This window comes from Mustela nivalis, assembly GCF_964662115.1.
Source record: "Mustela nivalis genome assembly, chromosome: 20".
Classification (NCBI taxonomy): domain Eukaryota; kingdom Metazoa; phylum Chordata; class Mammalia; order Carnivora; family Mustelidae; genus Mustela; species Mustela nivalis.
In genome coordinates this window covers 6,856,034-6,883,536 of record NC_139039.1, presented here as the reverse complement: position 1 = coordinate 6,883,536, position 27,503 = coordinate 6,856,034, and the positions used below count along the sequence as shown (strand labels likewise).

The window sequence follows — 27,503 nt, the reverse complement described above, 5'->3', positions numbered from 1 at the left end:
TTATTCTTCAAATCTATGAGCATGGAAATGTCTTTTTTTGTGTCATCTTCACTTTCTTTCATCAGTGTTCTATAGTTTTTATAGTACAGGTCTTTCACCTCTGGTTATGTTTATTACTAAGTATCTAATTATTTAAGGTGCGGTTATAAATGGGATCAGTTCCTTAATTTCTCTTTCTGCTGCTTTCTTATTCTAAAAATGCAACAGATTTCTGTACATTGATTTTATCCTATGACATTACTGAATTCTTTTTCAGTTTTAGTAGTTTTTGGTGGAGTCATTCAGGTTTTCTATATGTAGTATTATGCCATCTGCAAAAAGTGAGTTTTCTTCTTTTCCAATTTGGATGCCTTTTATTTCTTTTTACTGTTGATTGCTGAAGGTAGGACTCCCAGTACTATGTTGAATAAAGGTGGTAAGAATGGACATCCTTGTCTTGTCCTTCACTTTAAAGGGAAAGATCTCCGTTTTCCCCAATTGAGTATAATATTCACTGTGGGTTTTTCTTATATGACCTTTATCATATTGAGGTATATTCCCTCTATCCCTACTTTGCTGAGGGATTTTTTTTAATCATAAATGGAAGTTGTACTTTATCAAATGTTTTTTTGTGTGTCTACTGAAATGATTAAAAGGTTTTTATCCTTTCCCTTACTGATGTGAGATATCATGTTGATTGATTTGTCAATATTGGATTACCCTTGCAAACCAGGAAAAATCCCAGTTGATTGTAGTGAATGACTTTTTAAATCTACTGTTAAATTTAATTTGCTAGTATATTATTGAGATTTTCTCCCATCCATTTTCTTCTGTGATGCTGGCATGCATTTCTCTTTTTTTAGTGGAGTCTTTATCTGATTTTGGTATCAGGGTAATGCTGGCCTCATAGAATGAATTTGGAAGTTTTCTTTCATTTTCTATTTTTCAGGAATAGTTTGAGAAGAATATTAACTCTTCTTCCAGTGTTGGGTAGAATTTGCCTGTGAGGCCATACAGCTCAGGCTTTTGTTTGTTGGAGGTATTTTGATTACTAATTTGATCTTCCTGGTTATTGCTCTGTTCAAGTTTTCTGCTTCTTTCGATTTCAGCTTTGGTAGTTTATACTTTTCTAGGAATTTATCCATGCTTCCGGGTTGTTTAATGTTTCGGTATACATAGTTTTTTATAATATTCTCTTATGATTGTATTGCTTTTCAGGGGTGCCTGGGTGGCTCAGATGGTTAAGCATCTGTCTTCAGCTCAGGTCATGATCCCAGGGTCCTAGGATCTTGTCCCAGATGATCAGTGGAGAGCCTGCTTCTTATCCCTCTCCCTCTGCTGGTCTCCCTGCTTGTGCTCTCTTGCTCTCTCTGTCAAATAAATGAATAAAATCTTGAAAAAAACCCAGTTGTATTGTTTTTCATAATATTGTCCTACAATTGTATTTCTCTGGTGTTGGTTGTTATTTCTCCCATTATTTGTGATTTTGTCTATATGAATCTTTTTTTTTTTTTTTTTCATAAGTCTGGCTAGAGGTTTATAAATTTTGTGGATCTTTCCAAAGAACCAGCTCCTGTTTCATTGATCTCCTTCTCCTCCTACTCTATCTCCTTCATTTTTTAAGTTTCTGTATCACTTATTCCTGTTCTAATCTTAATTATTTCCTTTCTTCTGCTAGTTTTACTTGTTCTCCTTTTTCCAGTTTCATTAAGTTTAAGGTTAGGTTGTTTATTTGAGATTTTTCTTATTTCTTGAGGTAGGCCTGCATTGCTGTATACTTCCCCCTTACAACTGCTTTTGCTGTAGTCTAAGGCTTTGGATCATTGTGTTTTCACCTTCATTCTTTCCCATGTAGTTTTGATTTCTTCTTTGATTTCTTGATTGACTCATTCAGTGTTTAATATTATGTTATTTAACTTGCATGTTGCTGGATGATAGGGTAGTTCTTGCACTATTGGGCATTTAGCCTAAAGATACAAACATAGTGATCCAAAGGGGCACGTGCACCCGAATGTTTATAGCAGCAATGTCCACAATAGCCAAACTATGGAAAGAACCTAGATGTCCATCAACAGATGAATGGATCAAGAAGATGTGGTATATTTTTAAATTTTTGAGGATCCTGTTTTCCAGAGTGACTGTACCTACTTGCCTTCCCACCAACAGTGCAGGAGGGTTCCCCCTTGTCCACATCTTGGCCAACAGCTGTTATTTAAACAGCTCCTGACTTTTAAATTACAGGTGTCTTTGGTTCTGAAATGAGTCTCTTGTAAGTAGCATATAGAAGGGTATTTTTTTTTTTAATACTCCCTCACTTTATGTCTTTTGATTGGAGCAGCATTTAGTTCATTTACATTCAAAATAATTATTGGTATGTATATATTTATTGCCACTTTGTTAGTTGTTTTCTCATTGTTTTTGTCTGATTCTTTCTTCTCTTTCTCTTGGTCATGTTTTGCTGGTTTTCTTTAGTGATGAATACAAGTGAAGAAAACAATTTTTAAAAATCTATTACTGTTTTTTTTTTAATTTCTGGAGAAAGACTACTATTCTTTCTATTCTACTATTCTATTCTACTATTCAATTTTTACAGAACATCCTCTCCATATAGCAGTCTATATTAAGCTAATAGTCACTTAATTTTGATCTCATTCTTACTCCTCTTGCCTCCATGTTTACATATTTGGTATCATATTTTACATCTTTTTATTTTTTGCTTCTCTTGACTGATTTTTACAGGTATAATTCATTTTTTTTTTTGGCTTTTGTTCTTCCTATTTTATTACTTTTACTTATGTTTTTGTTTTCCACTCACAGAGTCTCCTGTACGATTTCTTGTAGGGCTGGTTTAGTGGTCATCAATTCTTTTAACTTTTCTTTGTCTGGGAATCACTTTATCTCTCCTATTCTGAAGGATAGTCTTGCTGGATAGGGTATTCTTTTTTTTTTTTTAATATGTTATTTATTTATTTGACAGACAGAGATCATAGATAGGCAGAGAGACAGGCATAGAGAGAAGGGGGAAGCAGGCTCCCTGCTGATCAGAGAGCCTGACGTGGGGCTTGATCCCAGGACCCTGAGATCATGACCTGAGTGAAGGCAGAGGCTTAACCCACTGAACCACCCAGGGACCCCCTGGATAGGGTATTCTTGGACGCTGATTTTTCCCTCTCAGCACGTTGAATATATTGTGCCATTCTCTTCCCACCTGCAAAGTTTCTGCTGAAAAATAAGCTGTTAGCCTTATGAAGTGTCCTTTGTATGTACCCATCCTCTTTTCTCTTGCAACCTTTACAATTATTTATCCCTATTTTTTTCTTTTTTCTTAAACCATTTTAATTAATAGGTGTCTTGGTGTGGACCTCTTTTGGTTGAATTTGTTGAGGGAAACTTTGCTTTCTGAATCTGGATCTGATTCCTACCCCAGATTTGTGAAGCTTTCAACTATTACTTCTTCAAATACATTTTATTTTTTACCCTTCTCCTTCTGGGATGCCTATAGTATAACGTTATTATGCTTGATGGAGTCATTGAGTTCTCTGAGTCTATTCTCATTATGCAGTATTTGTCTCCCACCTGTTCAGCTTGCTTGCTTTCCATTACTCTATCTTCCAGGTTGCTGATATATTCCTCTACTTCCTGTAGTCTACTATTTATTCCATCTATTTTGTTTTTAACTTATTAAGTTCTTCATCTCTGATATATTATTTTGTATCTGTTGGTCAAGGTTCTCACTGGTATCCTCCACTTTTTCTGAAGTCCAATGAGTAACCTTATATGATCATTATTTTAAATTCTCTATCAGACATATAACTTATATCTGTTTCACTTAGATCTCCTGCTATGATTTTGTTGTGTTTTTCATTTGGGACATATCTCTCTGTCTCATTTTGTGTACTTCTCTGTGTCTATTTCTCTGTGTTAGGAAAGACAGTTACATCTTCTGCTCATAACCTTATATGATCATTATTTTAAATTCTCTATCAGACATATAACTTATATCTGTTTCACTTAGATCTCCTGCTATGATTTTGTTGTGTTTTTCATTTGGGACATATCTCTCTGTCTCATTTTGTGTACTTCTCTGTGTCTATTTCTCTGTGTTAGGAAAGACAGTTACATCTTCTGCTCTTGAAAGTAGTGCCTGTATGAAGAAGAGGTCCTGTAATGTCCTGCAGTGCAGTGTTTCCTGTTCACCAGAATCTCACACTTCAATGGAGTCTTCTCTGTGTGTTGCCTGCATCATGCTGTTGTGTTTGAGTTGCTTTATCTTTCAGTCCAGATGTCTCCACTGGCTCTCTACCTGTTGTGGGCTGTGCTTGCTCTCTGTGGTGGTATTGAGACCCAGGCAGGCTGGCTCTGAGGGGATGTGACTGCAAGAGTACTCAAGGGTGGGACAGTGATTTTAGCAAAATTTGCACTGAGCTGCTAGTCATAGGCCAGATCCCTCACAGTGTAGTGGACACCCAGTATGGCATATGTTTTGTGGCTACTATTCTTGGGGCACCTGGAGAGGACATGTGTGGAGTTAACAAAATTTGCACTGAGTCCAGGGCTGAGGCTGGCAGCCTTGGACTGTGTTTTTCCTCCGGAGAACTCACAGACAGGGAACGCTGCTAACAAGTTAAGTAGCAAGTGTCAGTGCAGTATCATCTCCCATAGTGGCTCTATGTTTATGCTAGATTGCAAGAGAAGAGAATGGTGCCTGCCAGGTCTTTTGTTGCTGGAAAAGTCCCTCATCACATTCTGAAATTAGTATAAACTAATTTCCCTCTCATTTGCTTCTTTGTTGTGCAAATTGTCACTTCTATGTTGTCTCTCTGAGAGCTGCTGTTTCTTTAAGGGTGAGGATCCATTTATTACTCACTCTTTGGCTAACCCAAACTTCTGAAGTTCCAGGCTCCAAAACTTGGAGCCTTCAGAAGTTTGGGTTAGCCAAACTTCTGGGGGCCACTACCCTCCATGTGGCCCCCTGGTACTTTCCCTTTTGAGATCCTGAAGCTCCCCTTTTCTTATGGACAACTCCTGACCACCATTTCTGCTCTTTTTAACCTCTCTGATATAGCTTCTTCTCTACATTTAGTCATGGAATTTATTTGGCCAGTCTTTGGATCACTCTCTGATTAATTAATGGAACGAGAGTGATGTCTAGTTGTAAAATGGGATGAAGTAAGCTTAGGGTCCTCCTACTCTGCATCTTCCCAAGCCTGAATTCCATTTATTTTTCTTTAAAAGTCACTGGAATCTCTACTGGTATTACTTCCTTTATCTCTGTACAATTTGTGTTTTCTTTTCTTTTTTTTTTTTCTTAATCAATCCAACTTGGGTTTTATCAAATCAATTGATTTTTTTAAAACAAATCTTTATTTTAATTTTATTAATTTTTGTCACTTGTCCAGTTTATTTTTATAATTCTATGCATAGTTTGGGGTAAACTAGTTTTTCCTCCTAGATTTTTAATGTGAAAATGCAAATATTTAATTTTAAACCTTCTTTCTTTTTGTGTAAGCCCTTTAAAGCTATATGTTTCCCTCTAACTGCAGTATCAGTTGAGTACCATACATTTTGATATCTTATATTTCTTTTTTATTTGGTTAAAATATTTTCATTTTCTTCGTGATGCTTGCTTTTTTTTTTTTTTTTTTTTTTGTCTAGTAGGTTGGTTTAGAAGTATGTCAACTGGGGACACCTGGGTTGCTCAGTGGTTAAGCTTCAGTCTTCAGCTCAGATCTCAATCCCCTGATCCTGGGATCAAACCCCGCATCGAGCCCTGCATTGAGCCCCATATAGGGCTCTGTGTGCTCCACAGAGACTTGCTTCTCCTTCTCCCTCTCCCATTCCCATTGCTTGTGTTCCCTCTCTTGCTGTCTCTCTCTCTATCAAATAAATAAATAAAATCTTTAAAAAAAATAGAAATATGTCCATTGATTTTCAAATATTTGTGGATCATCTAGATGCCTTTTTGTTATTAATTTCTTATTGAATATTTATTATTTTAGATGTACATATTTTGAAATTCATTGTGACTTATTTAATAATAGTAATTATTTTTAGCCTACTGTTTCCCATTTTTGCTTGATTATCTCCATGCTTTACAAACTTTACAGAGAGTATGTGTTGAAGTGTATTTCTTTTTCAATTAGTAATCAAAATGTTCTAATAACTTCTCCAGAGTTATATTTGAATACAGGGTTTTATTCATTTTATTTCTAATGAGTATTGCTTGTTCTAAAAAAAATGCAGATATTAGACACATGTTTTGCTTATGGATTAAGCAAAAGATGATCTATTCTAGCATTCTCTACCTCACTGTAATTAGAATCCTGCACCTTGCTGTCAATACTTTGCAATTTTGTGGTGAGTGATGAGAAAATGAGTGTTTGAAATGTAATTAAAACAACAATGCCCTGATTGAGATCTGTATTTTCGGGGATGGAATTTGTATTTAGATTTGAGTATAAGTTACATAAATCCCAAAGTAATAATGGCTTAAATAAAAAAAAGTTAATTTTATTTTTGGGAATTAGCATTATATTAATTGCACATTTCACTATTAATTTCACATTAATTTATACACAGTGGCTTTCTTATCCAAGATCATCTCATAGTTCATGATGGAAGCTTTAACTATAACCGTTAACAAAAATTGTAGTCATCAATAGAATGAAAGCATGGTTGTCAACATTACTTTCTAGAATTTAAACATATGGTGTTTAAACATACGCTGATTATCTCACATTTATAGACGTATACTCCTAACTTTATGAAAGGCTAAGAAATGTAAGGATTGTACAAGGAAGTCCTATATTCAACCGAAAATCAGAAGATCTATTATCAAGGAAAACAGAGAATGGAGAATTGGAATGCCTAACAAATGTTTGCAAAGATTCAAGCTGCAAATAAATTCTCTAGTTGGATATAATTTTGATTAATATTTTCCTTCAGTGACATTGATTTTACTACTAGGAAGTGTATTCCCTATAAACCAGTTACACATAATAAACATATATTATATTGCCTTGTTTTAAGTAATATAATGCTGTATCACTTTTTTTTTTTTTTTGCTTTTGCTTTTTGGTATTTAGATAGAAATCATCCGAATTATTTGCAATGTAACAATAAATCCATTATTTGTGCTTATTATAACTGAACAGTATGTTCAACCTGGATGTGACCTCTAAAAAATAATTGGTAACCATTAAAAATTCCTGATTTGTTCATGAGCCTCATGTATATAACATTTCCCTGTCCTAACCCAAAGGACTATGATTTGAGTCTAGTGCCCTAAAAATCCAGTAACTTCACATTGGCTATATCTGTCATCAAATTATAAACCTTTCTGAATATAATCTTTTCGTGTGTTAATACTATTCAGAATAATAAAAGTCATAATGTAACAGCAAACAAAGAATGTACTATTTACAACAGATGGCTTCCACCATAGATTCATTTATTTTTTAAAAAGACATTAAAATCTGTATTCTGTGCTAGAGAACAAAGGGATTGGAATGCCTTTTCTCCTGGAGCTAAAAAACTTAGAGAAGATAATGAGCAAATGAATAATATTTTCATTGTTAATATAGATTTTAAAGAAAAATAAATGTCACTAAAAGAACAAAGGGTAGTAATTTAAAACAAATAATAAAATAAATAATAAAGAGTAGCAAACTTAAAAGAGTAGTATTTTAGATGTGTGCTTAGAAATGTTATCTTGTTTTTTTTTTTTCTTGTCCAAGGGAATTTATTATTTGAGATATAATTTTAGAACCATCATACATCCTATAATGTACTGAAACAGCCTGTGTATGTTAGTTGTACTATTTAGCCAGTTGAACATTAAGTGGACATCACTGGTGAATAGATGGAGATGAACTATTGCACTGAAATATTAATATCATTATTATTAAATGTTACTGAATAAAGAATTAGACACTGGGCTCAAGTTTAGGCAATTTAAGTCAGAGAAACAATTATCTGAGCAGTCAGGTATAGGTGTTATTCAAAATGCAGTGCTGAATAAGATCATCTATAAATAAATATAGACAAAAGAAACAAAAAATCCAATCTTTCGTTAACACAGGCTATTATAACATTTTTGAGTCATGAAAAGAAAAAGAAACAAATGAAATGGAGTACTTTCTCAGGTAGGAGCTATAAGAGGAAATAATTTCATGAGTGAGTGTAATATAAGAATAAAATTTTATTATTTCATTGTAACTAAAGATATTTAATATAAGTTCTTGCACAATTGACTTTCTTTGTACAGAAAATAAAAGTTTGACACTAACAAAATTAAGAATTCTGACTCTTGTGGAATGTGATAAAATAGCTTTATTCCAAGTCTAGGCACAATGTATGAAGCAATACTTAATAAAAATTTGATGTTTGATGTATGTTTAGTCATTCCAGGGGTGTGAAGAGCTTTAGTAACTGCAGCATGGAGGATTTTGCGCATTTTATTTCAAACCCGAAGTCCCATTGTCTTCAAAATCAGCCACACTTAGATCCGTCATACAAAGCGGCAGTTTGTGGCAATGGAGAAGTAGAACAAGGGGAACAATGTGACTGTGGAAGTGCAGAGGTGAGTACGCATTTGGAAGAATATATAGCAGAATTACTTGAAAAATTATAAATTTTTATGTGGTCATTTTCCCTCATATGTCAAACTCACTTTTATATTGTAATAAGCTGATAAGTGCACTTATATATCAGTATATGGATTCAGTGGTTTGTAGATTATCCATACAGGTGATTTTCAAGGTCATTAATTCTCTGAGTTGACCTAGGTTTTACTTTCCTTCTTGAGTGTGTTCTTCCTGAATATAGGCATACCTCAGAGATATAGTGGCTTTGATTCCAGGCCATGATGATAAAGTGAATATCACAATAAATTTTGTTCTCCTGGTACATATAAAAGTTCTGTGTTTATACTATCCTATATTCAATTAAGTGTGAAATAGAATTACGGCTAAAAAAAAAGGTCCATATCTTAATTAAAAATACTTTTTTTTTTTTTCTAAATACATTTGCTGGTACTTTTTTTTTTTTTCTTAAAAACGTGCTAACCATCATCTGAGGTTTCAGCAAGTTACAGTCGTGCCTTAATGCAGATGTCTGCTGACTGATCAGGCTTGTGGTTATTGAAGATTGGGTGACTGTGGCAGTTTCTAAAATAAGACAACAATGAAGCTCCTTGCATTGATTGATTCTTTCATAAACAGTTTGTAAGCCTTGATGATGTTTTACTCAAAATAGAACTTTCAAATTGGAGTTAATCCTCTCAAACCCTGTTGCTATTTAATCAACAAATATATGTAATATTCTAAATCTTTTGTTGTCATTTCATTAGTCTTCACATCATCTTCAGTGGGAGTAGTTTTCATCTCAAGAAACCACTTTCTTTGCTAATCTGTTGGAAGCAACTCCTTGTCTGTTGAAGTTTTATCATGAGATTTTAGTGATTCAGTCACATCTTCAGGCTTTACTTGTTTTCTTGATATTTCCACTTCTATAATTACTTCTTGCACTGAAGACTTGACCCCCTCAAAGTTATTCATGAGGGTTGGAATCAACTTGTTCCAAACTTCTGTTAATGCTTTCTGAATACTTTTCATGGTTCCTAGTATGGTAAGTCCTTTCCACAAAGTTTTCAACTTTGCTCAGGTCCATTAGAGAAATCCTCTGTATTGCAATTATAACCTTTTGAAATATAAGTTGAAGTTACCCTTGATTGATGGACTGTAGAATGGATGTTGTGTTAGCAATCATAAAAACAACATTAATCTCCTTGTACATCATCTCCACCAGAACTCTTGGGTGACCAGGTGCATTGTAAATAAGCAGTAATATTTTGAAAAGATTCTTTTATTCTGAGCAGTGTGTCTCAACAGTGTCTTAAAATATTCACTAAACCTTGGTGTAAACAGACGTGCTGTCATCCAGACTTTGCATTTATAAGGCACAGTCAGAGTAGATCTATGATAATTTTTAAGGGCCCTGGAAATTTTGAAATGGTAAATTAGTATTAACTTCAACTAGCAATCATCAGGTGCATTAATCCCCAACAACAGACTCAGCCTGTTCTTTGAGCTTTGAAACCAGGCATTACCTTCTCCACCCTGCTTATGAAAGTCCTAGGTGACATCTTTCAATGGAAGGCTATTTTATCTACATGGAAAACCTGTTGTTTAGTGTAGCCACTTATATTACTTCTCTTAGTCAATCTTTGAGATAACTTGTTACAGTTTCTACTTTGTTACTTAAATTTACACTCTTATGTGATGGATATAGCTTCTTTCCTTAAACCTCATGAACCAACCTCTGCCAGCTTCAGGGTCTTCTGCGGCCTCCTCACCTCTCTCAGCCTCCATAGAATTGCAAAGAATTGGTTCTTTTCTATGGATGAGGCTTTGGTTTAAGGAAATGTATGGTTGGTTTGATCTTCTATTCAGATCACTAAAACTTTCTCCACATCAGCAATTAAGTCCATTTTGATTCCTTGTGAAGCAAGTATTTTTAATATCCTTCAAGAACTTCTCCTTTGCATTCAAAACTTGGCTTACATTTTAGTGTAAGACTCCTGTCTTTTGGCCTATCTCAGCCTTCAACATGCCTTCCACACAAAGCTTAATAATTTCTAGCTTTTCACTTAAAGTGAGAAACACGAGACTCTTCCTTTAACTTGAACACTTAGGGGTCATTGCAGGGTTATTAATTGGCCATATTTCAATGTTGTTATGTCTCAGGGAATAGGGAGGCCTGAGAAGAGGGAGAAAGAGAAACAGCTCACCAGTGGAACAGAGCATACACAATTAAGTTTATTGTCTTAAATGGGCGTGGTTCATGACACTCCCCAAAATTGCAATAGTAACATCAAAAACCACTCAAAGCAGATCACCATAACAAATATAATAATAAATAAAAAGTTTGAAATACTTCAAGAATTATCAAAATGTGACACAGATACTGTTGGAAAAATGATGCTGATAGACTTGCCTCATGTAGAGTTACCACCTTCAGTTTGTACAAAATGTAATCTCTGCAAAGTGCAGTGAAGTGAAGCCCAATAAACTAAGGTATGCTCATATTTCTTCCAAACCTAAGATCTGCTGGCATTCAGGAAAATAGATACAGTTTTCACAAATCAACAAGAAAATGAGGCACACTTGTGGCTTTGAATATTTTAATACAGGTCAATATTTAAGTAAGAAATATTTGGACATACATAACCAATAAAGGCATGTTTTCTAACCCACAAAAGTCTTAGATAAAGTTGCTGAATTGGAGGGAAGTGGGAGTTAAAAGGAATGCTGTAAGGGAGAGAGATCCTGAGACTCAAGATGAGCATATGGATGTGAAAAAATCAAGACATGAAAGAAGTTTACTGTTCCCTATAACAGTAGCTAGTCACACATGTGTACATTCCCCAATATGAAAGTGAGCTTTTAGAGTCCTAGTTGGATGATGTGTTTTTTGGAAATTATTTCCCAATACCTACTTGTCTTTTCTTGTTTGGGTCTGAATGGAAATTGAAAATTTCTAGTAAAAATTCACAGTTGTGTATCTTAGCTCTATTAACTGTCATATAATTGAGCTAGTCCCTGTGATATAACTTGATTCTCTGGAATCCCATATAAATAGCAATAACAATGACATTGTTCTGGAAAGAACAAAATAAGTTCTGGAAAATACTGCAAATTTAGTTTACCCTAGTAAGTATTATGCTATAATATGATTAATTTTTATTATTTGTTATTTTCTTATTGATACTTTTGTCCAATTAACTTATTCCAAATCCTGGGGAATTCAAAAAGTGTGTGTGTGTGTGTGTGTGTGTGTGTGTGTAAAAATTGTTTCTCTAGCATCTTTTCTTATCTGTTGTTTTTATTAAGCATAATAATTGAATCTTTAAAAACAAAATCACTAGTCATGGATGAATCATAGCATTAACCAAGGCATAATAAGATATAGATAAGTGATATAATGGTGATAATTTCAATCACGTTTAGAAATATCATTTCTAGCTTTTTGTCTTTAGAGTATTAAAAGTAAAGTAAACTTTGGACATCCCATAAAAGTTACAGAATTATTAAAATACAGTAGATTCATAAGAGTTGATTAGGAACTAGTCACTATAATGAAATTGATATATCATAGCTTCTGTTTGTTTTATGTCTTGTATTTAATTGTCTCTTTGTCTACAAGCACCAGAGAGCTTGATGTTTTGCTTCATAAAGTTTCAGAAAGTCCTACTACCAATATAGTCAAACCTACTCTAGGGATACACAAGATAGCACTGAGTAGTAACTAATAAATATCTGTTATGTAAATCAATAAGTGGCTTTATTTTTCATGTTTGCCAACATGGGATTTAGGCATCTATCTGTATATTATATAATACACTGTTACCATTAAAAATTGGAAGATAGTTCAGAGCCTTTGGTTTGCCTTTCAGGATTGTGAAACTCAGGGAAACACATGCTGTAATCCTGCCACATGTACACTGAAAGCTGGCTCAGTCTGTGACACTGGTAAATGCTGTTCAAATTGCCAAGTAAGAGTCTTTTTAAATTTTCTAACTGCCTATGTGAACAAAGTCATCTTCTTAATAATATTTATATGTTCACATTCTGCTTTATTCAATGTCATTTACTTCACCCCATCAGTATTCGGCAATAGGAAAAATATGTAGGCCTCCCACTGATGAATGCGATCTCCCTGAATTCTGCAATGGATCATCTGCGATGTGCCAAGAAAACTTTTATGCTCAGAATGGGCATCCATGTGGCGATAACCAATGGCTCTGTCTGAATGGAACTTGTATAAGTGGGATAAAACAATGTACAGCTGTATTTGGTGAAGGTATTTATCATAATTTGATTTCCCATATATGTGTTTTTCTGGACACCAAAAAAATAGAAATTGATACATAATTGTGATTTTAAAAAATAATGTGATTTTTTAGTATAAATATTTTAAAGGATTACAGAAAGAAGAAATACTGTAAGAAAAAAATTAGACAAGTTGTCTTTTTTTTTTTAAAAAGATTTTGTTTATTTATTTAACAGAGTAGGCAGAGAGAGAGAGAGAGAGCGAAGCAGGACCCTGGGATCATGACCTGAGCCAAAGGCAGAGGCTTTAACCCACTGAGCCACCCAGGGCGCCCCAGACAAGTTGTCTTGAGTTAGAGCTATGAATTGTTTCCACAGAATAATAAAGGGAAACATTCAAAATCCATGGGATCTTCATTTGAGAAGGAAGAAAGCAGACTGGACATAAATTACGTTTTCCTCACTTGTGCCATATAAACAGTTTTCTTAGTAAACATAAAATAAACACATATGGGTATGGACATTAAAGGCCATAAATGTAAGTTGGCATATGAGTGCAATTTAAATCATACATGCAGATACACACAACCAGATACACGCATTTGAACCTGGGAACTGCAAGAAAAGCTTATGAAAATCCCTAAAAGGGGTCATGAAGATCCAGTAACAATGAAATCATTGAAAGATTGAAAGCAAAAAGGAAAGCCATGGTACAAAATATACACAGAATCATTTGCTGAAGTAGATGGAGACAGCAGAAATGACAGCAGCATGTTATGTCTCTATCAGGAGAAGCAAGAGCAATTGACAGAGGAAATATTCAGGATACTCATAAAAATAGCTGGGTGGGTAAAACTTTTCTTAATGGTAACAGGTAAATGCCTACTCTAATTTCTGGGTAAAAAGGAGTTGCAAAGTGTTTATCCACTCCCAAAATACACATAGAATGAATATTGATTTGGAGAAAGGTAACACACAGATACAAGAAAAGAAACATATAATGGTGAAGTGCTCTCCCAAGGAACTGGGTGATTTGAACCACAAAGAAAATTTTGAAGAAAGATATATACTTGAATGTTTTTCTCATTGTGAAAAAACTGAATAACATAAAAGCACTTTTACTATTTTTAAGTGTACGGTTCAGTGTCATTAACGTATTCATGTTACTTTACAAACATTACCATCATCCATCCCCAGAAATTTTTCAATTTTCCAAACTGAAACTCTATATTTATTAAAGTTGGCTTCACTGTCGATTTTCATGTAAAAATCTTTTTAAAATTTTGATCTATATTTTGTTTTGTTGCCTGGGCTTTTGGCATCATATCCAAGAAATAATCGCCAAATCCAATGTCAAAAAACATTTCCTCTATATTTTCTTCTAAGTATTGTATAGTTTTTAGTATTATGCCTAGAGAAGTTGAATAATTATGTTGTATAACTGCAAGTAATTTAACATTGTGTGTCAACTATACATACAAAAAATATTTTAAAGTGTTTATTTAAATTCCAGTTACTTAACATACAGTGAAATATTAGTTTCAGGTGTACAATTTAGTGATTCGACACTTACATATAACACCCAGTGCTTATCTAATCTCCTTAATCTCCATCATTTTTAAAGAATAATTGTAGCTCTTACATTTGTATCTAATCCATTTTTGTTAATTTTAGAATATCATGTAGGTAAGCATTTCACTTCATTCTTTTGCATGTGTATATACAGCTTTCTTAACACCAATTGTTGAAAAAGACTGTCTTTTCCAATTGAATGGTTTGGGTGCCTATCTCAAAAATTATTAGCATATATGGAAGGATTTACTTCTGGGGTCTCTATTAGTGTATAAATATCTGTCTTTGTGTTAATATGCAAATACACATTGTTTTGAATACTGTAGCTTTTGTGGTAAGGTTTGAAATCAGGAAGTATAAAACCTCTAAGTTTGTTATCCATTTTCAAGATTGTTTTTTGTATTTGAGGCACTTGAGATTCCATACAGATTTTAAGATGGACTTTTCTATTTCTGCAGAGACATGTTGGTATTTTGATAAGGTTTGCTTTGGAACAGTAGGTCAGTTTGGGTGATATTGCCATCTTAAATAGTTTATCTTCCAAGCCATAAACATGGGATAACCTTCCACTTGTTGGTGTGTTTCCTTTAATTTTCTTTGGCAACATCTTGTGGGTTTCATTTTACAATTCTTTTCTAGTTAATTTTATTTGTAAGTATTTTTTCTTTTGATACATTGATAAATCAAATATTTTACTTAATTTCCTTTTGAGACTTTCCATTGCTGATGTATAAAAATACAAATGATTTTCATGTGTTAATTTTTTATCCTGAAATTGCTGAATTTATTAGTTGTGTGTGTCTATGTGTATATGTGTAAAATCCTTAGGGTTTTCTATCTATATGAAATCATGAGAACTGTGAAGAGAGATAATTTTACTTTTTCTGTTCCAATTTATGTGTTTGTTATTTCTTTTATTTGCTCTTGCTCTAGACTAGGACTTCTACTATATTAAATAAGTAACAAAATCTTACATCCTTGTGTTGCTCCTTGTTGGAGGAAAGGGTTTCAATTTTTCACCATTGAGTGTTGTGTTGTGTTTTTCATAGATGGTCTTTATTATATTGAATATTATATTTCTTTCTACTTCTAGTTGAAGTGTTTTTTATCATTAAAATGTATTGAATTTTTAATTTTTTTTGCATCAATTGGCATGATCATGTGTTTCCCGCCCCCCAGCCCACTTATCCTGCTATTTTGGTGTATAACATTGACTTTTTTTGGTATATTGAATCATCCTTGTATTACAGGAAAATATCTCACTTGGTAAATGAAGTATAATGCTTTTGTTTTTTATTTTCTAAAAAAAAATTAAAAGATTTTATTTATTATAGAGAGAGCACAAACAGGGGGAGTTGGCAGAGGGTGAGGGAGAAGCAGGCTCTCTGACATAGGGCTCGGTCCCAGGACACTAGTATCATGACCTGAGTCAAAGACAGATCCTTAACTGACTGAGCCACCCAGGCACCCTGAAGTATAAGGCTTTTAATATGCTTTAAAATCCAGTTTACTAGCATTTTGTTGAGGTTTTTAAGTCACTCTCCATAAAGGGCATTAATCTTTGGGTTTTTAAAAAAACATTTTTATTTAAATTTCAGTTAACACACAGTATAATATATTAGTTTCAGGTGCACAATATAGTGACTCAACATTTCCATGCAGTAACCAGTGGTCATCACAAATGTGCTCCCTAATCCCCATCGCCTATTTAACCTGTCCACCTCCCCACATCCCCTCTGGTAGCCATCAGTTTGTTTTCTATAGTTAAGAGTCGGCTTCTTTGCTTTCCTCTCTTCCCCCACGCCCACCATGTTCACTTGTTTTGTTTCTTAAATTCCATAGATTTTTTGAAGTTTTTATGTCTATATTTGTGAGAGATACTGTTTTAATTTTTTTCTTTTTTGAAATGGCTTGTTTTAATAAGTCATAGTGAATGATGCAATTCATTATTCATATTTTGGGAAAGAATCTGTAATGTATCAGTTGTCTGAAAATTTTGCAGTATTTACCAATGAAGTCATCTGCACTCAGCCTTTTCATTGCAGGAGATTTCCTGATTAATAATTCAAATTCATCAGCTTTGTTGATTTTCTCAAAGAACAAAATTTTGGTTTCATTGATTTTCTGTCATTTGTTTTTTATGTTATTGTTTTCTGCTATAATTCCTATTATTTCTTTCCTTCTGTTTAGAATTCTTTGTTTAGTATCTTAAGATGGAATTCTAGCTTATAAATTTGAAATATTCTTTCCTATTTTCAACATCTACCGATATCAATTTCTAAATGCTGCTTTCAATGTTTCTCATAAATTTTTGTATGTCATGTTTTTATTCCTATTCATTTTGAAATATTTTCTAATTTCCCATGAGATTTGTTTCTTTGGTGCTATGGTTATTTAGGAGTGTGTTTTTAAATAGTCATGTTTGTACATTCCCTAATGCACTTTTATTATTGATTTTTAACTGAATTCCATGATATTCAGAGAACATAATTCATATGATTTCAGTCCTTTTCAATTTCTTTAACTGCCTTGGTCTCACATATGCATGGAGAAGAATATGTATCTTGCTATTGTTGGATAGAATGTTTTACAGATTTAGGTCTAGTTCATTTTTAGTGTTCTAATTTTTTATTTCCTTACTGATCTATTTGTTCTGTCCATTACTGAAAGTTGACAGAAATCTGGGTTTATTTTTGTTTATTCCTTCTGCCAGTTTTTATTTTGTAGATTTTGGAGCTTTTTTCTTAGGGGAAATGTTTAAACTGTAATATTTTCTTCACAGATTGATTCTCTTATCATTGTAAAAATTTTTTGGTTGTCTTTAGTAATTTTTTTTTTTTGTTTAGTGCATTTTTGTGATGTTGGTATAGGCACTCCAGCTTTCTTCGTGTTATTGCTCTGGGTTTTATATTTCTTAGTGATTGTGGATCACTATGTCAGGGGTGACATCTGTGCCTCAGCCTCTTCTACCAAATTCTAAGAGGGTTTTTTCTCCTTTGCCCAGTGTGTATGAGTTGCTCAGTTAGTTTTTAGTGTTTTTGAGATGAAATTTTTCCATGTGGAGCTGAAGATCTGGTGTGCCCATGGAAGAGGTTGAGTTCAGAATCTTCCTACGTTGCCATCTTGAATTAGAAACCTTATCTCCATTAGCATTTTAAAGATGTTCCTCTGTTGTCATATGGTTTCCAAATTTTCTAAAGAAAATCTGTCAAATTGTGTCTCTTTTTCCTGAACCATCAGGATTTTCTCTGTAGGTTTTTTTTTTTTTTAACCAATCTTCATACTATGTTTGGATGTGTGTGCTTAATTCTTCTTAATGTTTTGTGAGTTTCTTGGAACTCTGGTGTAAATACTATATTATTATATAGATTTTCTTAAACTTTTAATTTGTATTTAATTATCTCTCCATGAAATTAATTCAATATATTTATTTTTGATACTTGTCTTGCATATTTATATCTTTGTAATTAATTTTCATATATATGTATCATTGTTCTCTTTCTCCACTATTTTAATGTAGGTAGATATCTTTATCTTATTTTTTTCTTGAATGATAAAGACACATTTCTAGTTAACTTTTTTCATTTTTTTTCAATTTTTGCCTTTTTGAATGCCTGCTTTCATTCTAAAATGCTTTTTGCATGGATACTATTATTATCCATCTTTTTCTTCTGTTAAGTGTATGAAATGAGAGTGTAATCACTTTAATTATATCAGAAACTTATATGTATTATGATTTTGTTAGAGTTTAAATAAAGTTCAGTCTGTCTAGTTCACTGTTGTTTCTATGGCATAACTCTTCCGGGTTTTCAACTGAGAGTTGTTACATTTCCTGAGACTCTTTCCCTTAGCAGATACATAACCACAACTCAGAAATGGCAGAAAAATCCACACTGCTTTATGGAAGTCATCTCCTTATATTTTATTTTGTTATTTTTTTTAACATTTTTATTTAAAATCAATTAATTAACATATAGTGTATTAGCAGTCTCAGAGGTAGAGTTTAGTGATTCATCAGTTGCATGTAACACCCAGTGCTCATTTTATCAAGTGCCCTCCTTAGTCCCCATCACCCACTTACCCCATTCCCCCATTGATCTCCCCTCCAGGAAGCCTCTGTTTCCTATAGTTAAGAATCTCTATGGCTTAATCTCCTGTTCTTCACATGTTTAGAAGCAGGAAAAAACTTTGAGGGGATAATAAACTATATGTTGAGACTCCTTGGATCTTCAATTTTATTACTATAGCTATAAAGATCTTTCAACTTTGGCTTATTTTTATGTCTACCATCAAGGGCCTGGTTCATTAGCTAAACATATAATTATGACTTCTCACCCATAACTAGGTTTCCAAATGACCTCCGGGATAAAATGAAGCCTTATTTTCAGTTCAAGAGACTGTAGGAGTTTCAGCTGAGATCCTGATGTATCCATTGTGATCCTCTTAGGTGTGCTGTTTTTCTTCAGCACCACAATGCAGTGGTTAAATCTTTCTATCAGAGATTTTTGGGATAATCTTTCAACTACAATAGAACTAATGGAAGTTATAAGAAATAAACTGCTCTTTAAGTAGGTTAGTTCTTCTGAGAATTGAACAAATCATGTACATGGATTGGATAGTGAATATAAAAATTATGACTCCCCAAGATTTTTTGGTCTGAGGAAAATATGATGAAAAAATAAGATATTAATTTCATAGTTTGACTTGAAAAGGCATTTATGCAAAATAGGTTCTTGATCAATAAATCAATTTTTAGATCAATTTTTAGTTTCTTATACATTTATAGATATCTAGACTTACTAAAAATGAGCAAAATAAACTGCACACCATGGTTAAATTTAAGATATCTTTTTGGATAGTAGACAAGAGTGCTTTCAATTTATGAGACTGATGAGTTACCTACTGTACTAACGAGGCAACTTGCTTTCAATTTTTAAATATTTAATTGAAATGATTTTGTGTAATCTTAAATCTAATTTTGTTTTCAACATTTTAAGGTCATATTTTCTATAATAAATTGTGAACAATTTCAGAATTTCAAATATACTAATAAATTATTTTATTTTATTTTTTTTTAATTAATATAAGCTTAATATGGCTAACCACACTCTTTTTTTTTCAGAGTCAGAATTTGCTCCTGAAGAGTGTTATACTCATCTTAATTCTAAGGCTGATATATCTGGGAACTGTGGTTCAACTCCTTCAGGATACATACAGTGTAAAACTCAGTAAGCTTTAAGAAATTTAACTGAGAAATTCTATTTATTGCTTTAAATTTATTGTTTTTTAGAAAATAGCACAAGATAATTAAGCATATGAGTAGTCAGAATATTACTTGATCAAAAAGTGAGACATAAAAAAAAAAAAGTGAGACCATAAATTATAAATGGCTTTAATATAGAATATTTATACTGCTCTTTCTCATATATTCACTTATCCCTTATACCTTCCCACTTAGTGTTTAATTTATATTGGTGCATTGAAAACATTGGTTAAGTGGACTTAACCAATTAAAACTTAAAATTCTTATTTTGCATACTGTCACTTTAATTTTACAAAAGATGAGCATTCTTACAGTGATTAAATGGAAATGCATGAATTTTTACTATCCAGTAAGTAAAGCACTATGTTTAAAACATGTGCTCTATAGCCATACATCTTTGTTTCAAATACTAATCCCACTACTTACCTTCTTGTGTGATAATGTGCATTATTTTTCTCATATGTAAAATATGAATATTAATTCCACTAACACCATTTGGCTAATGCCAGTATGGAATTTAGATACTCTATTGAAAATATTTAGAGTGGGACTGACACACAGTATGCACTGTAGGAGAGTTAATTATTAAATCTTATAATTAATATATATATATGTTTAGATCTAGAATGTTACTGTTTTTATAATATTTTATTTTGATATGATTTCAAAATTGGTTTGATAGTAAAAGTTCTGTAAAACACTTCCAGTTTGCATGAATAGTACAGATTCCCCATATATTTTTATCCAGGTTTACCAATTGTTTACATTTTCTTCATTTGTTTTATTTATCCTTTTGTTTTTTCCAACTTTCCTCTTATGTCATCAAAATGATTTTCCTAAACCATTTGAAAGAATATTGAAAACTATCCTCCTTTACCTCTAAATAAATCATGTGTCTTTCCTGAGAATAAAAATATTTTCTTACATAACTATGTTGTAGCGATAAAACATGGTTTGTATTAAAACTTCTTTAATTGTCTCAGTGAAATATTTAGACTTATTTTGCCTTTTTCAGGAACTAATCCAGTCATATATTTGCATTTAGTCATAATGTATTTTTAAGCTTTAATCTAGAATTTTTTTTGTTGTTTTAATTTTTTTCTTTGCCGTGGTTCTTTTTTTTTTTTTTTTTTTTAATGCTATGGACTAATTTTTTTAAAGATTTCCCTCAATTTGGTTTTGATGGATATTTTTCATAATTAAACTCAAATTAAGCATTTTGGCATTCTTACTACTGAAGTGATGTATGTGTTGGTGCAATTTTTAAAGGGTACATGACATTTTTTCTCAATCTTAGATATTTTAGGTTAAATTATATTGAGACCATGGACATACTCTGTTCCCTTTCAAACTTAGACTCACTAGGTTTAAAATCCATTGCTGATTTCTAACTCCATTATTGACTCTGCCTTTAAATTAGAAATGTACTGTAGGAAGTATTCCCTTCACTATATTTATTTATTTGTTTGTTTATGTATTTATTTATGTCAGTTCAGACTCAGCAATTGTTATTTTATTCAATAGCATAGAATACATTACTATTATTACTTATGTCAATTCTTTTTCAAATGTATCAATTTGGCTACTGAGAGTCTCTTATTTGGCCACAGTGTTCTCATTTTCAAAAATGTATATGATTCTTCAAGAACTTCCACATTTTTCTAGCACAAAGTGTTCTAAGCTCCTGTTTTACCCCTATTCTGGATTCAGCTATTTATCCAAGTAGCTTGAGTAGAGAAGAATATTTTAAAAATAAATATTTAAAAAATAAATATTTGGACACCAGTGTGCTTATTTCCTCTGTCTTTCATTACCTCTAAGCCTTCTTAGTCAACAGAGCTAGAACATACATGTAATATATGCACATACATGTATCACACAATTACTTATATGTTCATGTATCTCTGTATTTAAAACATGAACTCAAAGAAATAATTTTATTTTTGATTAAACACCACAAAGTACTTATAATCTTATATATGAATAAGCAAGACTGGAGAGAAGTTAAAGTTGTAACTGATAATGAGTAACAGTCACTCATATTAGTTAGCTAAGAGGGATGTTTGGTAGTTTTGTTGTTTGGGCAACATTTATAGCTTGTCTCTCCATATTCAAGACAGAACTTATGGAACAGATTTTTCTTTTTCTTGATCCTTTATGGTCACAGAGTGACGTGGCTTAAAGTTAATATTCCCAAAATTGCTTATATTCAACAGTTACTCATGATGATCTAGCTATAAGTGCAAGTCAGTCTCTAACAGCTCTCATGTCTTGCTGTTAATACTTACACCTGAATGTCAAAAGCTGTTTTCTCTTTTCCATTTTCCTTTTTTGCCCCAAAGCAGAAAAGTTCAGGCCATAGGAAATTGCTCTAAGATATCTCTATTTTCATCATTGCTAAGATTTTGCTGATTAGGATGTTATTTTTAGAACATGTTGTATATATTTTTTTGGTCTTTGTCTCCCTTCCCACTTTTGGTGCAGGACAATTTGTTGAATCCTCTGATATATCAGTGGGTGTGTGGCATTTGAGACCTCCAAAACTATTCATAAGCCAAATAAAAATTTTATGGTATAACATCTACTATAAATAGATGTTCACATTATCTACCAGACATAATTTTCAGGATATCCATTTCATTAAAATACTGCATATACCTTAAAAAACATAGTGATAACTCTACAAGATATAATTCATATACTTTTGTTAATCTAACTTAAGCTCTTAAAATCTTAATTTTTTAAGTTTTTATTTAAATTCTAGTAAACATACAGTATATTAGTTTTCGGTATACAGTTTAGTGATTCAACCATATATACAACACCTGATGCTCATCACAAGAGCACTCCTTAATCCCCATCACCTATTTAACCCATCTCCCTCCACCTACCTCTCCTCTGGTAACCATCACTTTGCCTCTCCTCTGGTAACCATCACTTTGTTCTATAATTAAGAGTCTGTTTCTTGGTTTCTCTCTCTCTCCCTCTCTCTCCTTTCCCCTATACTCAAATGCTTTGCTTCTTAATTTGCATATACACGTTAAATCATATGGTCTTTGTCTTTTGCTTATTGACTTCTTTCACCTAGCCCAATACTCTAGCTTGATCCACATCATTGCAAATGACAAGATTTCATTCTTTCTTATGGCTTAGTAATATTTTCCATTATATACAGATATCACTTATTCTTTACCCATTCATTAGTCAGTGGATCTTGTACCATTTCCATGGTTTGGCTACTGTAGGTAATGCTGTTGACAACATAGGGGTGCAAGCATGCCTTCAAATCAGTATTTTTTGTATCCTTAGGGTAAATACGAAATAGTGCAGTTGCTGGATCATAACTTAACTTTTTGAGGAACTTCTACACTGTTTTCCAGAGGCTTGTACCAGTCTGCATTCCCACCAACAGTGCAAGAGGTTCCCCTTTCTACATATTCTCACCATAGCCCATTATTTCTTGTGTAATTGACTTTAGCCATTCTGACAGATATGAGGTGACATCTCACTGTATTTCCTTGATGATCAGTGATGTGGAACATCTTTTCACATGTTTGTTAGCCATCTATATGTCCTCTTTGGAAAAATGTTTATTCGTGTCTTCTGTCCATTTCTTAACTGGTTTATTTGTTTTTTGAGTGTTGAGTTATATCAGTCCTTTATATATTTTGGATACTAACCCTTTATGGATATATGCAAATATTTTTTCCCATTCTGCAGGTTGCCTTTTAGTTTTGTTGATGGTTTCCTTCACTAGGCAGAAGCCTCCATAGTTTTGTTTTTGTTTTTGTTTTTGTTTTGTATTGTTTTGATTTTGTTCCCCTTGCTCAGGAGACATATGTAGTTAGAAGTTGCTATAGTCAGTGTCAAAGAGGTTACCACCTATTTTCTTCTCAGGATTTTTATATTCCTGTCTCACATTTAGGTTTTTCAACCACTTTGTATTTTTGTATATCATGTAAGAAAATGGTCCACTTTCATTTATCTGCATGTTGCTGTCCAGTTTTCCCCAACACTATTCCTTAACAAAACTGTCTTTTTCCCATTGGATATTCCTTCCTGCTTTGTTGAAGACTAATTGACCATGTAGTTGTGGGTTCATTTCTGGGTTTCTATTCTGTTTTATTGACTTATGTATGTATTTTTGTGCCAGTACCGTACTGTTTTGATTACTACAGCTTCATAATATAATTTGAAGTCCAGGATTGTGATGCATCCTGCTTTTCTCTTTCAAGTTTGCTTAGGCTATTTGGGGTCTTTTGTGATTCCATACAGATTTTAGGATTGTTTGTTCTAGTTCTGTGAAAAATGCTGATGGTATTTTGATAGAGTTTGCATTGAATGTGTAGATTGCTTTGGGTAATATGGACATTTTAACAATATTTGTTCTTCCAATCCATGAGCATGGAATAACTTTCTTTGTGTCATCTTTAATTTTTTTCATCAGTGTTTATATTATAGTTTTAGAGTACAGACCTTTTACCTCTTTGTTTAGGATTATTCCTAGGTTTATTATTATTAGGTTTATTCCTGTTATTGTTTTTGGTGCAATTTATATGGGATTGATTCCTTAATTTCTTAATTTCTTTTTCTGCTGCTTCATTATTTTTGTATAGAAATGTGGGGGTGCCTGCGTGGCTCAGTGGGTTAAGCTGCTGCCTTCAGCTCAGGTCATGATCTCAGGGTCCTGGGATCGAGTCCCACGTCGGGCTCTCTGCTCAGCAGGGAGCTTGCTTCCCTCTCTCTCTCTGCCTGCCTCTCCATCTACTTGTGATCTCTCTCTGTAGAATAAATAAATAAAATCTAAAAAATAAAAAATAGAAATGTGACAGATTTCTGTACCTTGATTTTGTATCATGTGATTTTACTGAATTTGTGTATTGGAACTATCAGTTTTTTGGAGTCTCAGGTCTTTTCTATACATCATCATGTCATCCGCAAATAGTTAAAGTTTTATTTCTTCCTTGCTGATTTAGATGCCTTTTCTTTGTTTCTCTCTCGCGCTCGCTCTTTCATTTCTTTTCCTCTTCTCCTTCTTCTATGCTCTGATTGCTGTGGCTAGGCTTCCAGTACTACATCAAATAACTGTGTTGAGAGTGGACATGCCTGTTTTGTTCCTGACTGTAGAAAAGAAAAGGTCTTAGTTTTTCCCCATTGAGGATTTTATTAACTGTGGGTTTTTCATAAATGACCTTGATTATATTGATTATATTGGTGTGTTCCCTCTATCCCTATTTTGTTGTGGGTTTTTATCATGAATGGATGTTGTAGTTTGTTGAAATTTTTTTTCTGCATCTATTGAAATGGGCATATGGTTCTTTTCCTTTCTTTTATTAATGTGGTGTTTTACATTGATTTTTCACTTTCTGTTAATATTTGTGCAGAATTATGTTTTCTTTGTTCATTTCATAGAATTTATCACTAGAATCATGTGGCTTTGGGCTTTACTTTGTAATTGGGGAGCACATTTACACTTTAGGCAAATTTAAAGTTCCCACTGGTGTTACTTCTCATCACTTCTCAGGTCCCTCTGGCACATGAAATGCAGCCTCCCTGTCAGCTAGGGATGTGATATGAGGAGAGTTTATCACCACCCTTTATGGAACTATTGTTTCCAGGATCATGCCTTTAAATTCGGTCTGATCTGTCATTAACCCTAATTGGGACCTCAATCTTGGGCTCATGGTGCTACTGGTTTTACATTCTTTTCTGACCTTATTGGCTACTTTCATTCAAAGCGTTGATAGGTGTTTTGTTGTTGTTGTTGTTGTTTTTTTGTTCTCTTCACCAAATCTAGAACCACTCCTCTGACATTTAATTTAAAGGTTTTCATGGCCACCCATGCCCTGGTAAATAGCAGCATCAACTGGGAGAGGACATAGGAGCAGACTCAGCAAAAAAGATCATACCTCCCACTATTCTTGATTTTATGGCAGCTTTTCATAAATGATTTCCACTTTTTTTTTTTTGTTTTGATCAGATTTTATAGCCTTGAAGTGGTTGTTTTGACAAATTTGACCAGTTTTATATTTGTTTTTGGGGTAGATGATTTAAATATATCTTCTCCCTTTCTCTTATAGCCTTCTCATTTACATTTATCAGCACAATGTTTTTGGTTTTGTGTCTAACTTATCACAAAATCTAGCACTGAGCTATGATAAATACTGTCGTCTAACTAGGACTAAAAAGAGACTTCCTCAATCTGATAAAATTATATACATTTTGTACTTCTGCAAAACTTCCACTTAGATTAAGTTTCTTTCAGTGTGAAGAACTTGGTTTATATTTTCTTTAGTTCAGGACTGCTGGTGATAATTTTCTTAATTATTGTCTGAAAATGCCATGTTTCATTTTGAAAGATATTTTCTCTGCATATAGAGTGGGAAGACAATTTGTTTCTTTTATGACTCCCATTCAGTAATCTTTTGGTCATTATTTTTCTTGGAAAGTCTATCTTAAATTTTATTATTGCTCTTTTGCTTTTAATACTTTTTTATATTCTCATTATAATATCACTTTTCCTGTGATATCTTTCATGGTTTTATTTTAGTATTTATTATATAATGGTTTTTGAATGTGAATCTCACATTCTTGTCTATTTGGAACCCATAATTCTGAGAGTAGGTGCTATGTTTGAACAGGGAAAAGAAAATTCAATGAGGCTGGTAATTAGATTAACTTTATCAATTTTTAAAAATGGAGTAAGTTTGGAATTGCTTATCCTTAAAAATTGAAAAAAATAAAAAGAGTGATGGAATTGTTACCAAGAAAGTGATCAGGTGAACTGTGAAGTAGTTAAAAATTATTAAAATACTGTTATTTTTAACAATGCAGTCAAGGTATTTATACTTTTGTTTCTGTTATTTTATAATTAATTGCATGCATCTTTTTGCACGCCTTAAATGCTTTACTTAAATATTTTTGCTTTATAAATTATAGTACAATATCTTTTTGTTAAAGTCTAATGATTTCAATTATTCATAAATTTTAGGGATTTGCTGTGTGGAAAATTAATATGTCTACATAAAAATGAAGAAATAGTAAAAATTCCAAATGCCACTACTATTTATGCCAATATAAATGGATTCCTCTGTGTTGCTTTGGATTTTCCAGATGGTGTTAGTAATGGTGAAATGATGTGGGTAAAAGAAGGAACTATTTGTGGTGTTAATAAGGTATGTGGCCTTTGTTCCCAAATGAATTCCTAATATTTACTTTATTTTATTCCTAACATTTTAAAGTCTATTTTCAAATATATGTTTAAAATTTTTCTCATAATTTAATTGCACATTTGATTTCAAAAATAAAAAAAGAAACTTTAAAAAGAAAAAAATTTAAATCTTCATTCGCACACAGATTATTTTTCTATAAATATTTTATTGGCTATTTCATATATTTTTCATGGAAATTATGTATATTTGTTGAATATATTGCCTGTGAAATCCTTTTTCTATAGATTGTCTCTATAAATTTCTGTTCTATATTCTATGTTACTCTTGGGTTCTGTCTTCTTTTATAGAGCTCCCCCTTAGTATTTCTTGTAGTGCCGGAGTGGTGGTCACAAACTCTTTTAAACTTAGCCAGTCTTGGAAGATCTTTATGTCTATATCCATTTTGAATGTTAACCTTGCTGGATAAAGTATTCTTGACTGCATATTCTTCTCATTTAGTGTCCTGAATATGTCTTGCCAGCCCTTTCTGGCTTGCCAGGTACTATGGACAGTTCTGACATTATTCTGATGGACCTTCCTCTGTATGTAAGGAATCTCTTCCGCCTGGCTGCCCTTAGGACTTCTTGTCTAAAATTATTCATGAATTTCACAATCAAGTGTCTGGAGGTCTTTCTAGAGTCATTGATC

The 27,503-nt window shown here is 32.8% G+C and overlaps 1 protein-coding gene across 5 annotated transcripts in view; it reads left to right on the top strand.

Annotated features, from left to right (window-relative positions):
• The window catches only part of ADAM2 (ADAM metallopeptidase domain 2), a 142,177-nt gene that overhangs the window by 84,339 nt on the left and 30,335 nt on the right, over positions 1-27,503 (top strand). For all 5 annotated transcript variants that reach the window (XR_014306693.1, XR_014306694.1, XM_082715328.1 and 2 more), the window contains exons 12-16: positions 8,380-8,560; positions 12,434-12,532; positions 12,645-12,840; positions 19,504-19,609; positions 26,636-26,819. Coding sequence is in view for 3 of the 5 variants with exons in the window: in XM_082715328.1 (XP_082571454.1) it covers positions 8,380-8,560; positions 12,434-12,532; positions 12,645-12,840; positions 19,504-19,609; positions 26,636-26,819 (766 nt within the window). In the remaining 2 variants the exon portion in view is untranslated. The remainder of the gene's footprint in view (positions 1-8,379; positions 8,561-12,433; positions 12,533-12,644; positions 12,841-19,503; positions 19,610-26,635; positions 26,820-27,503) is intronic.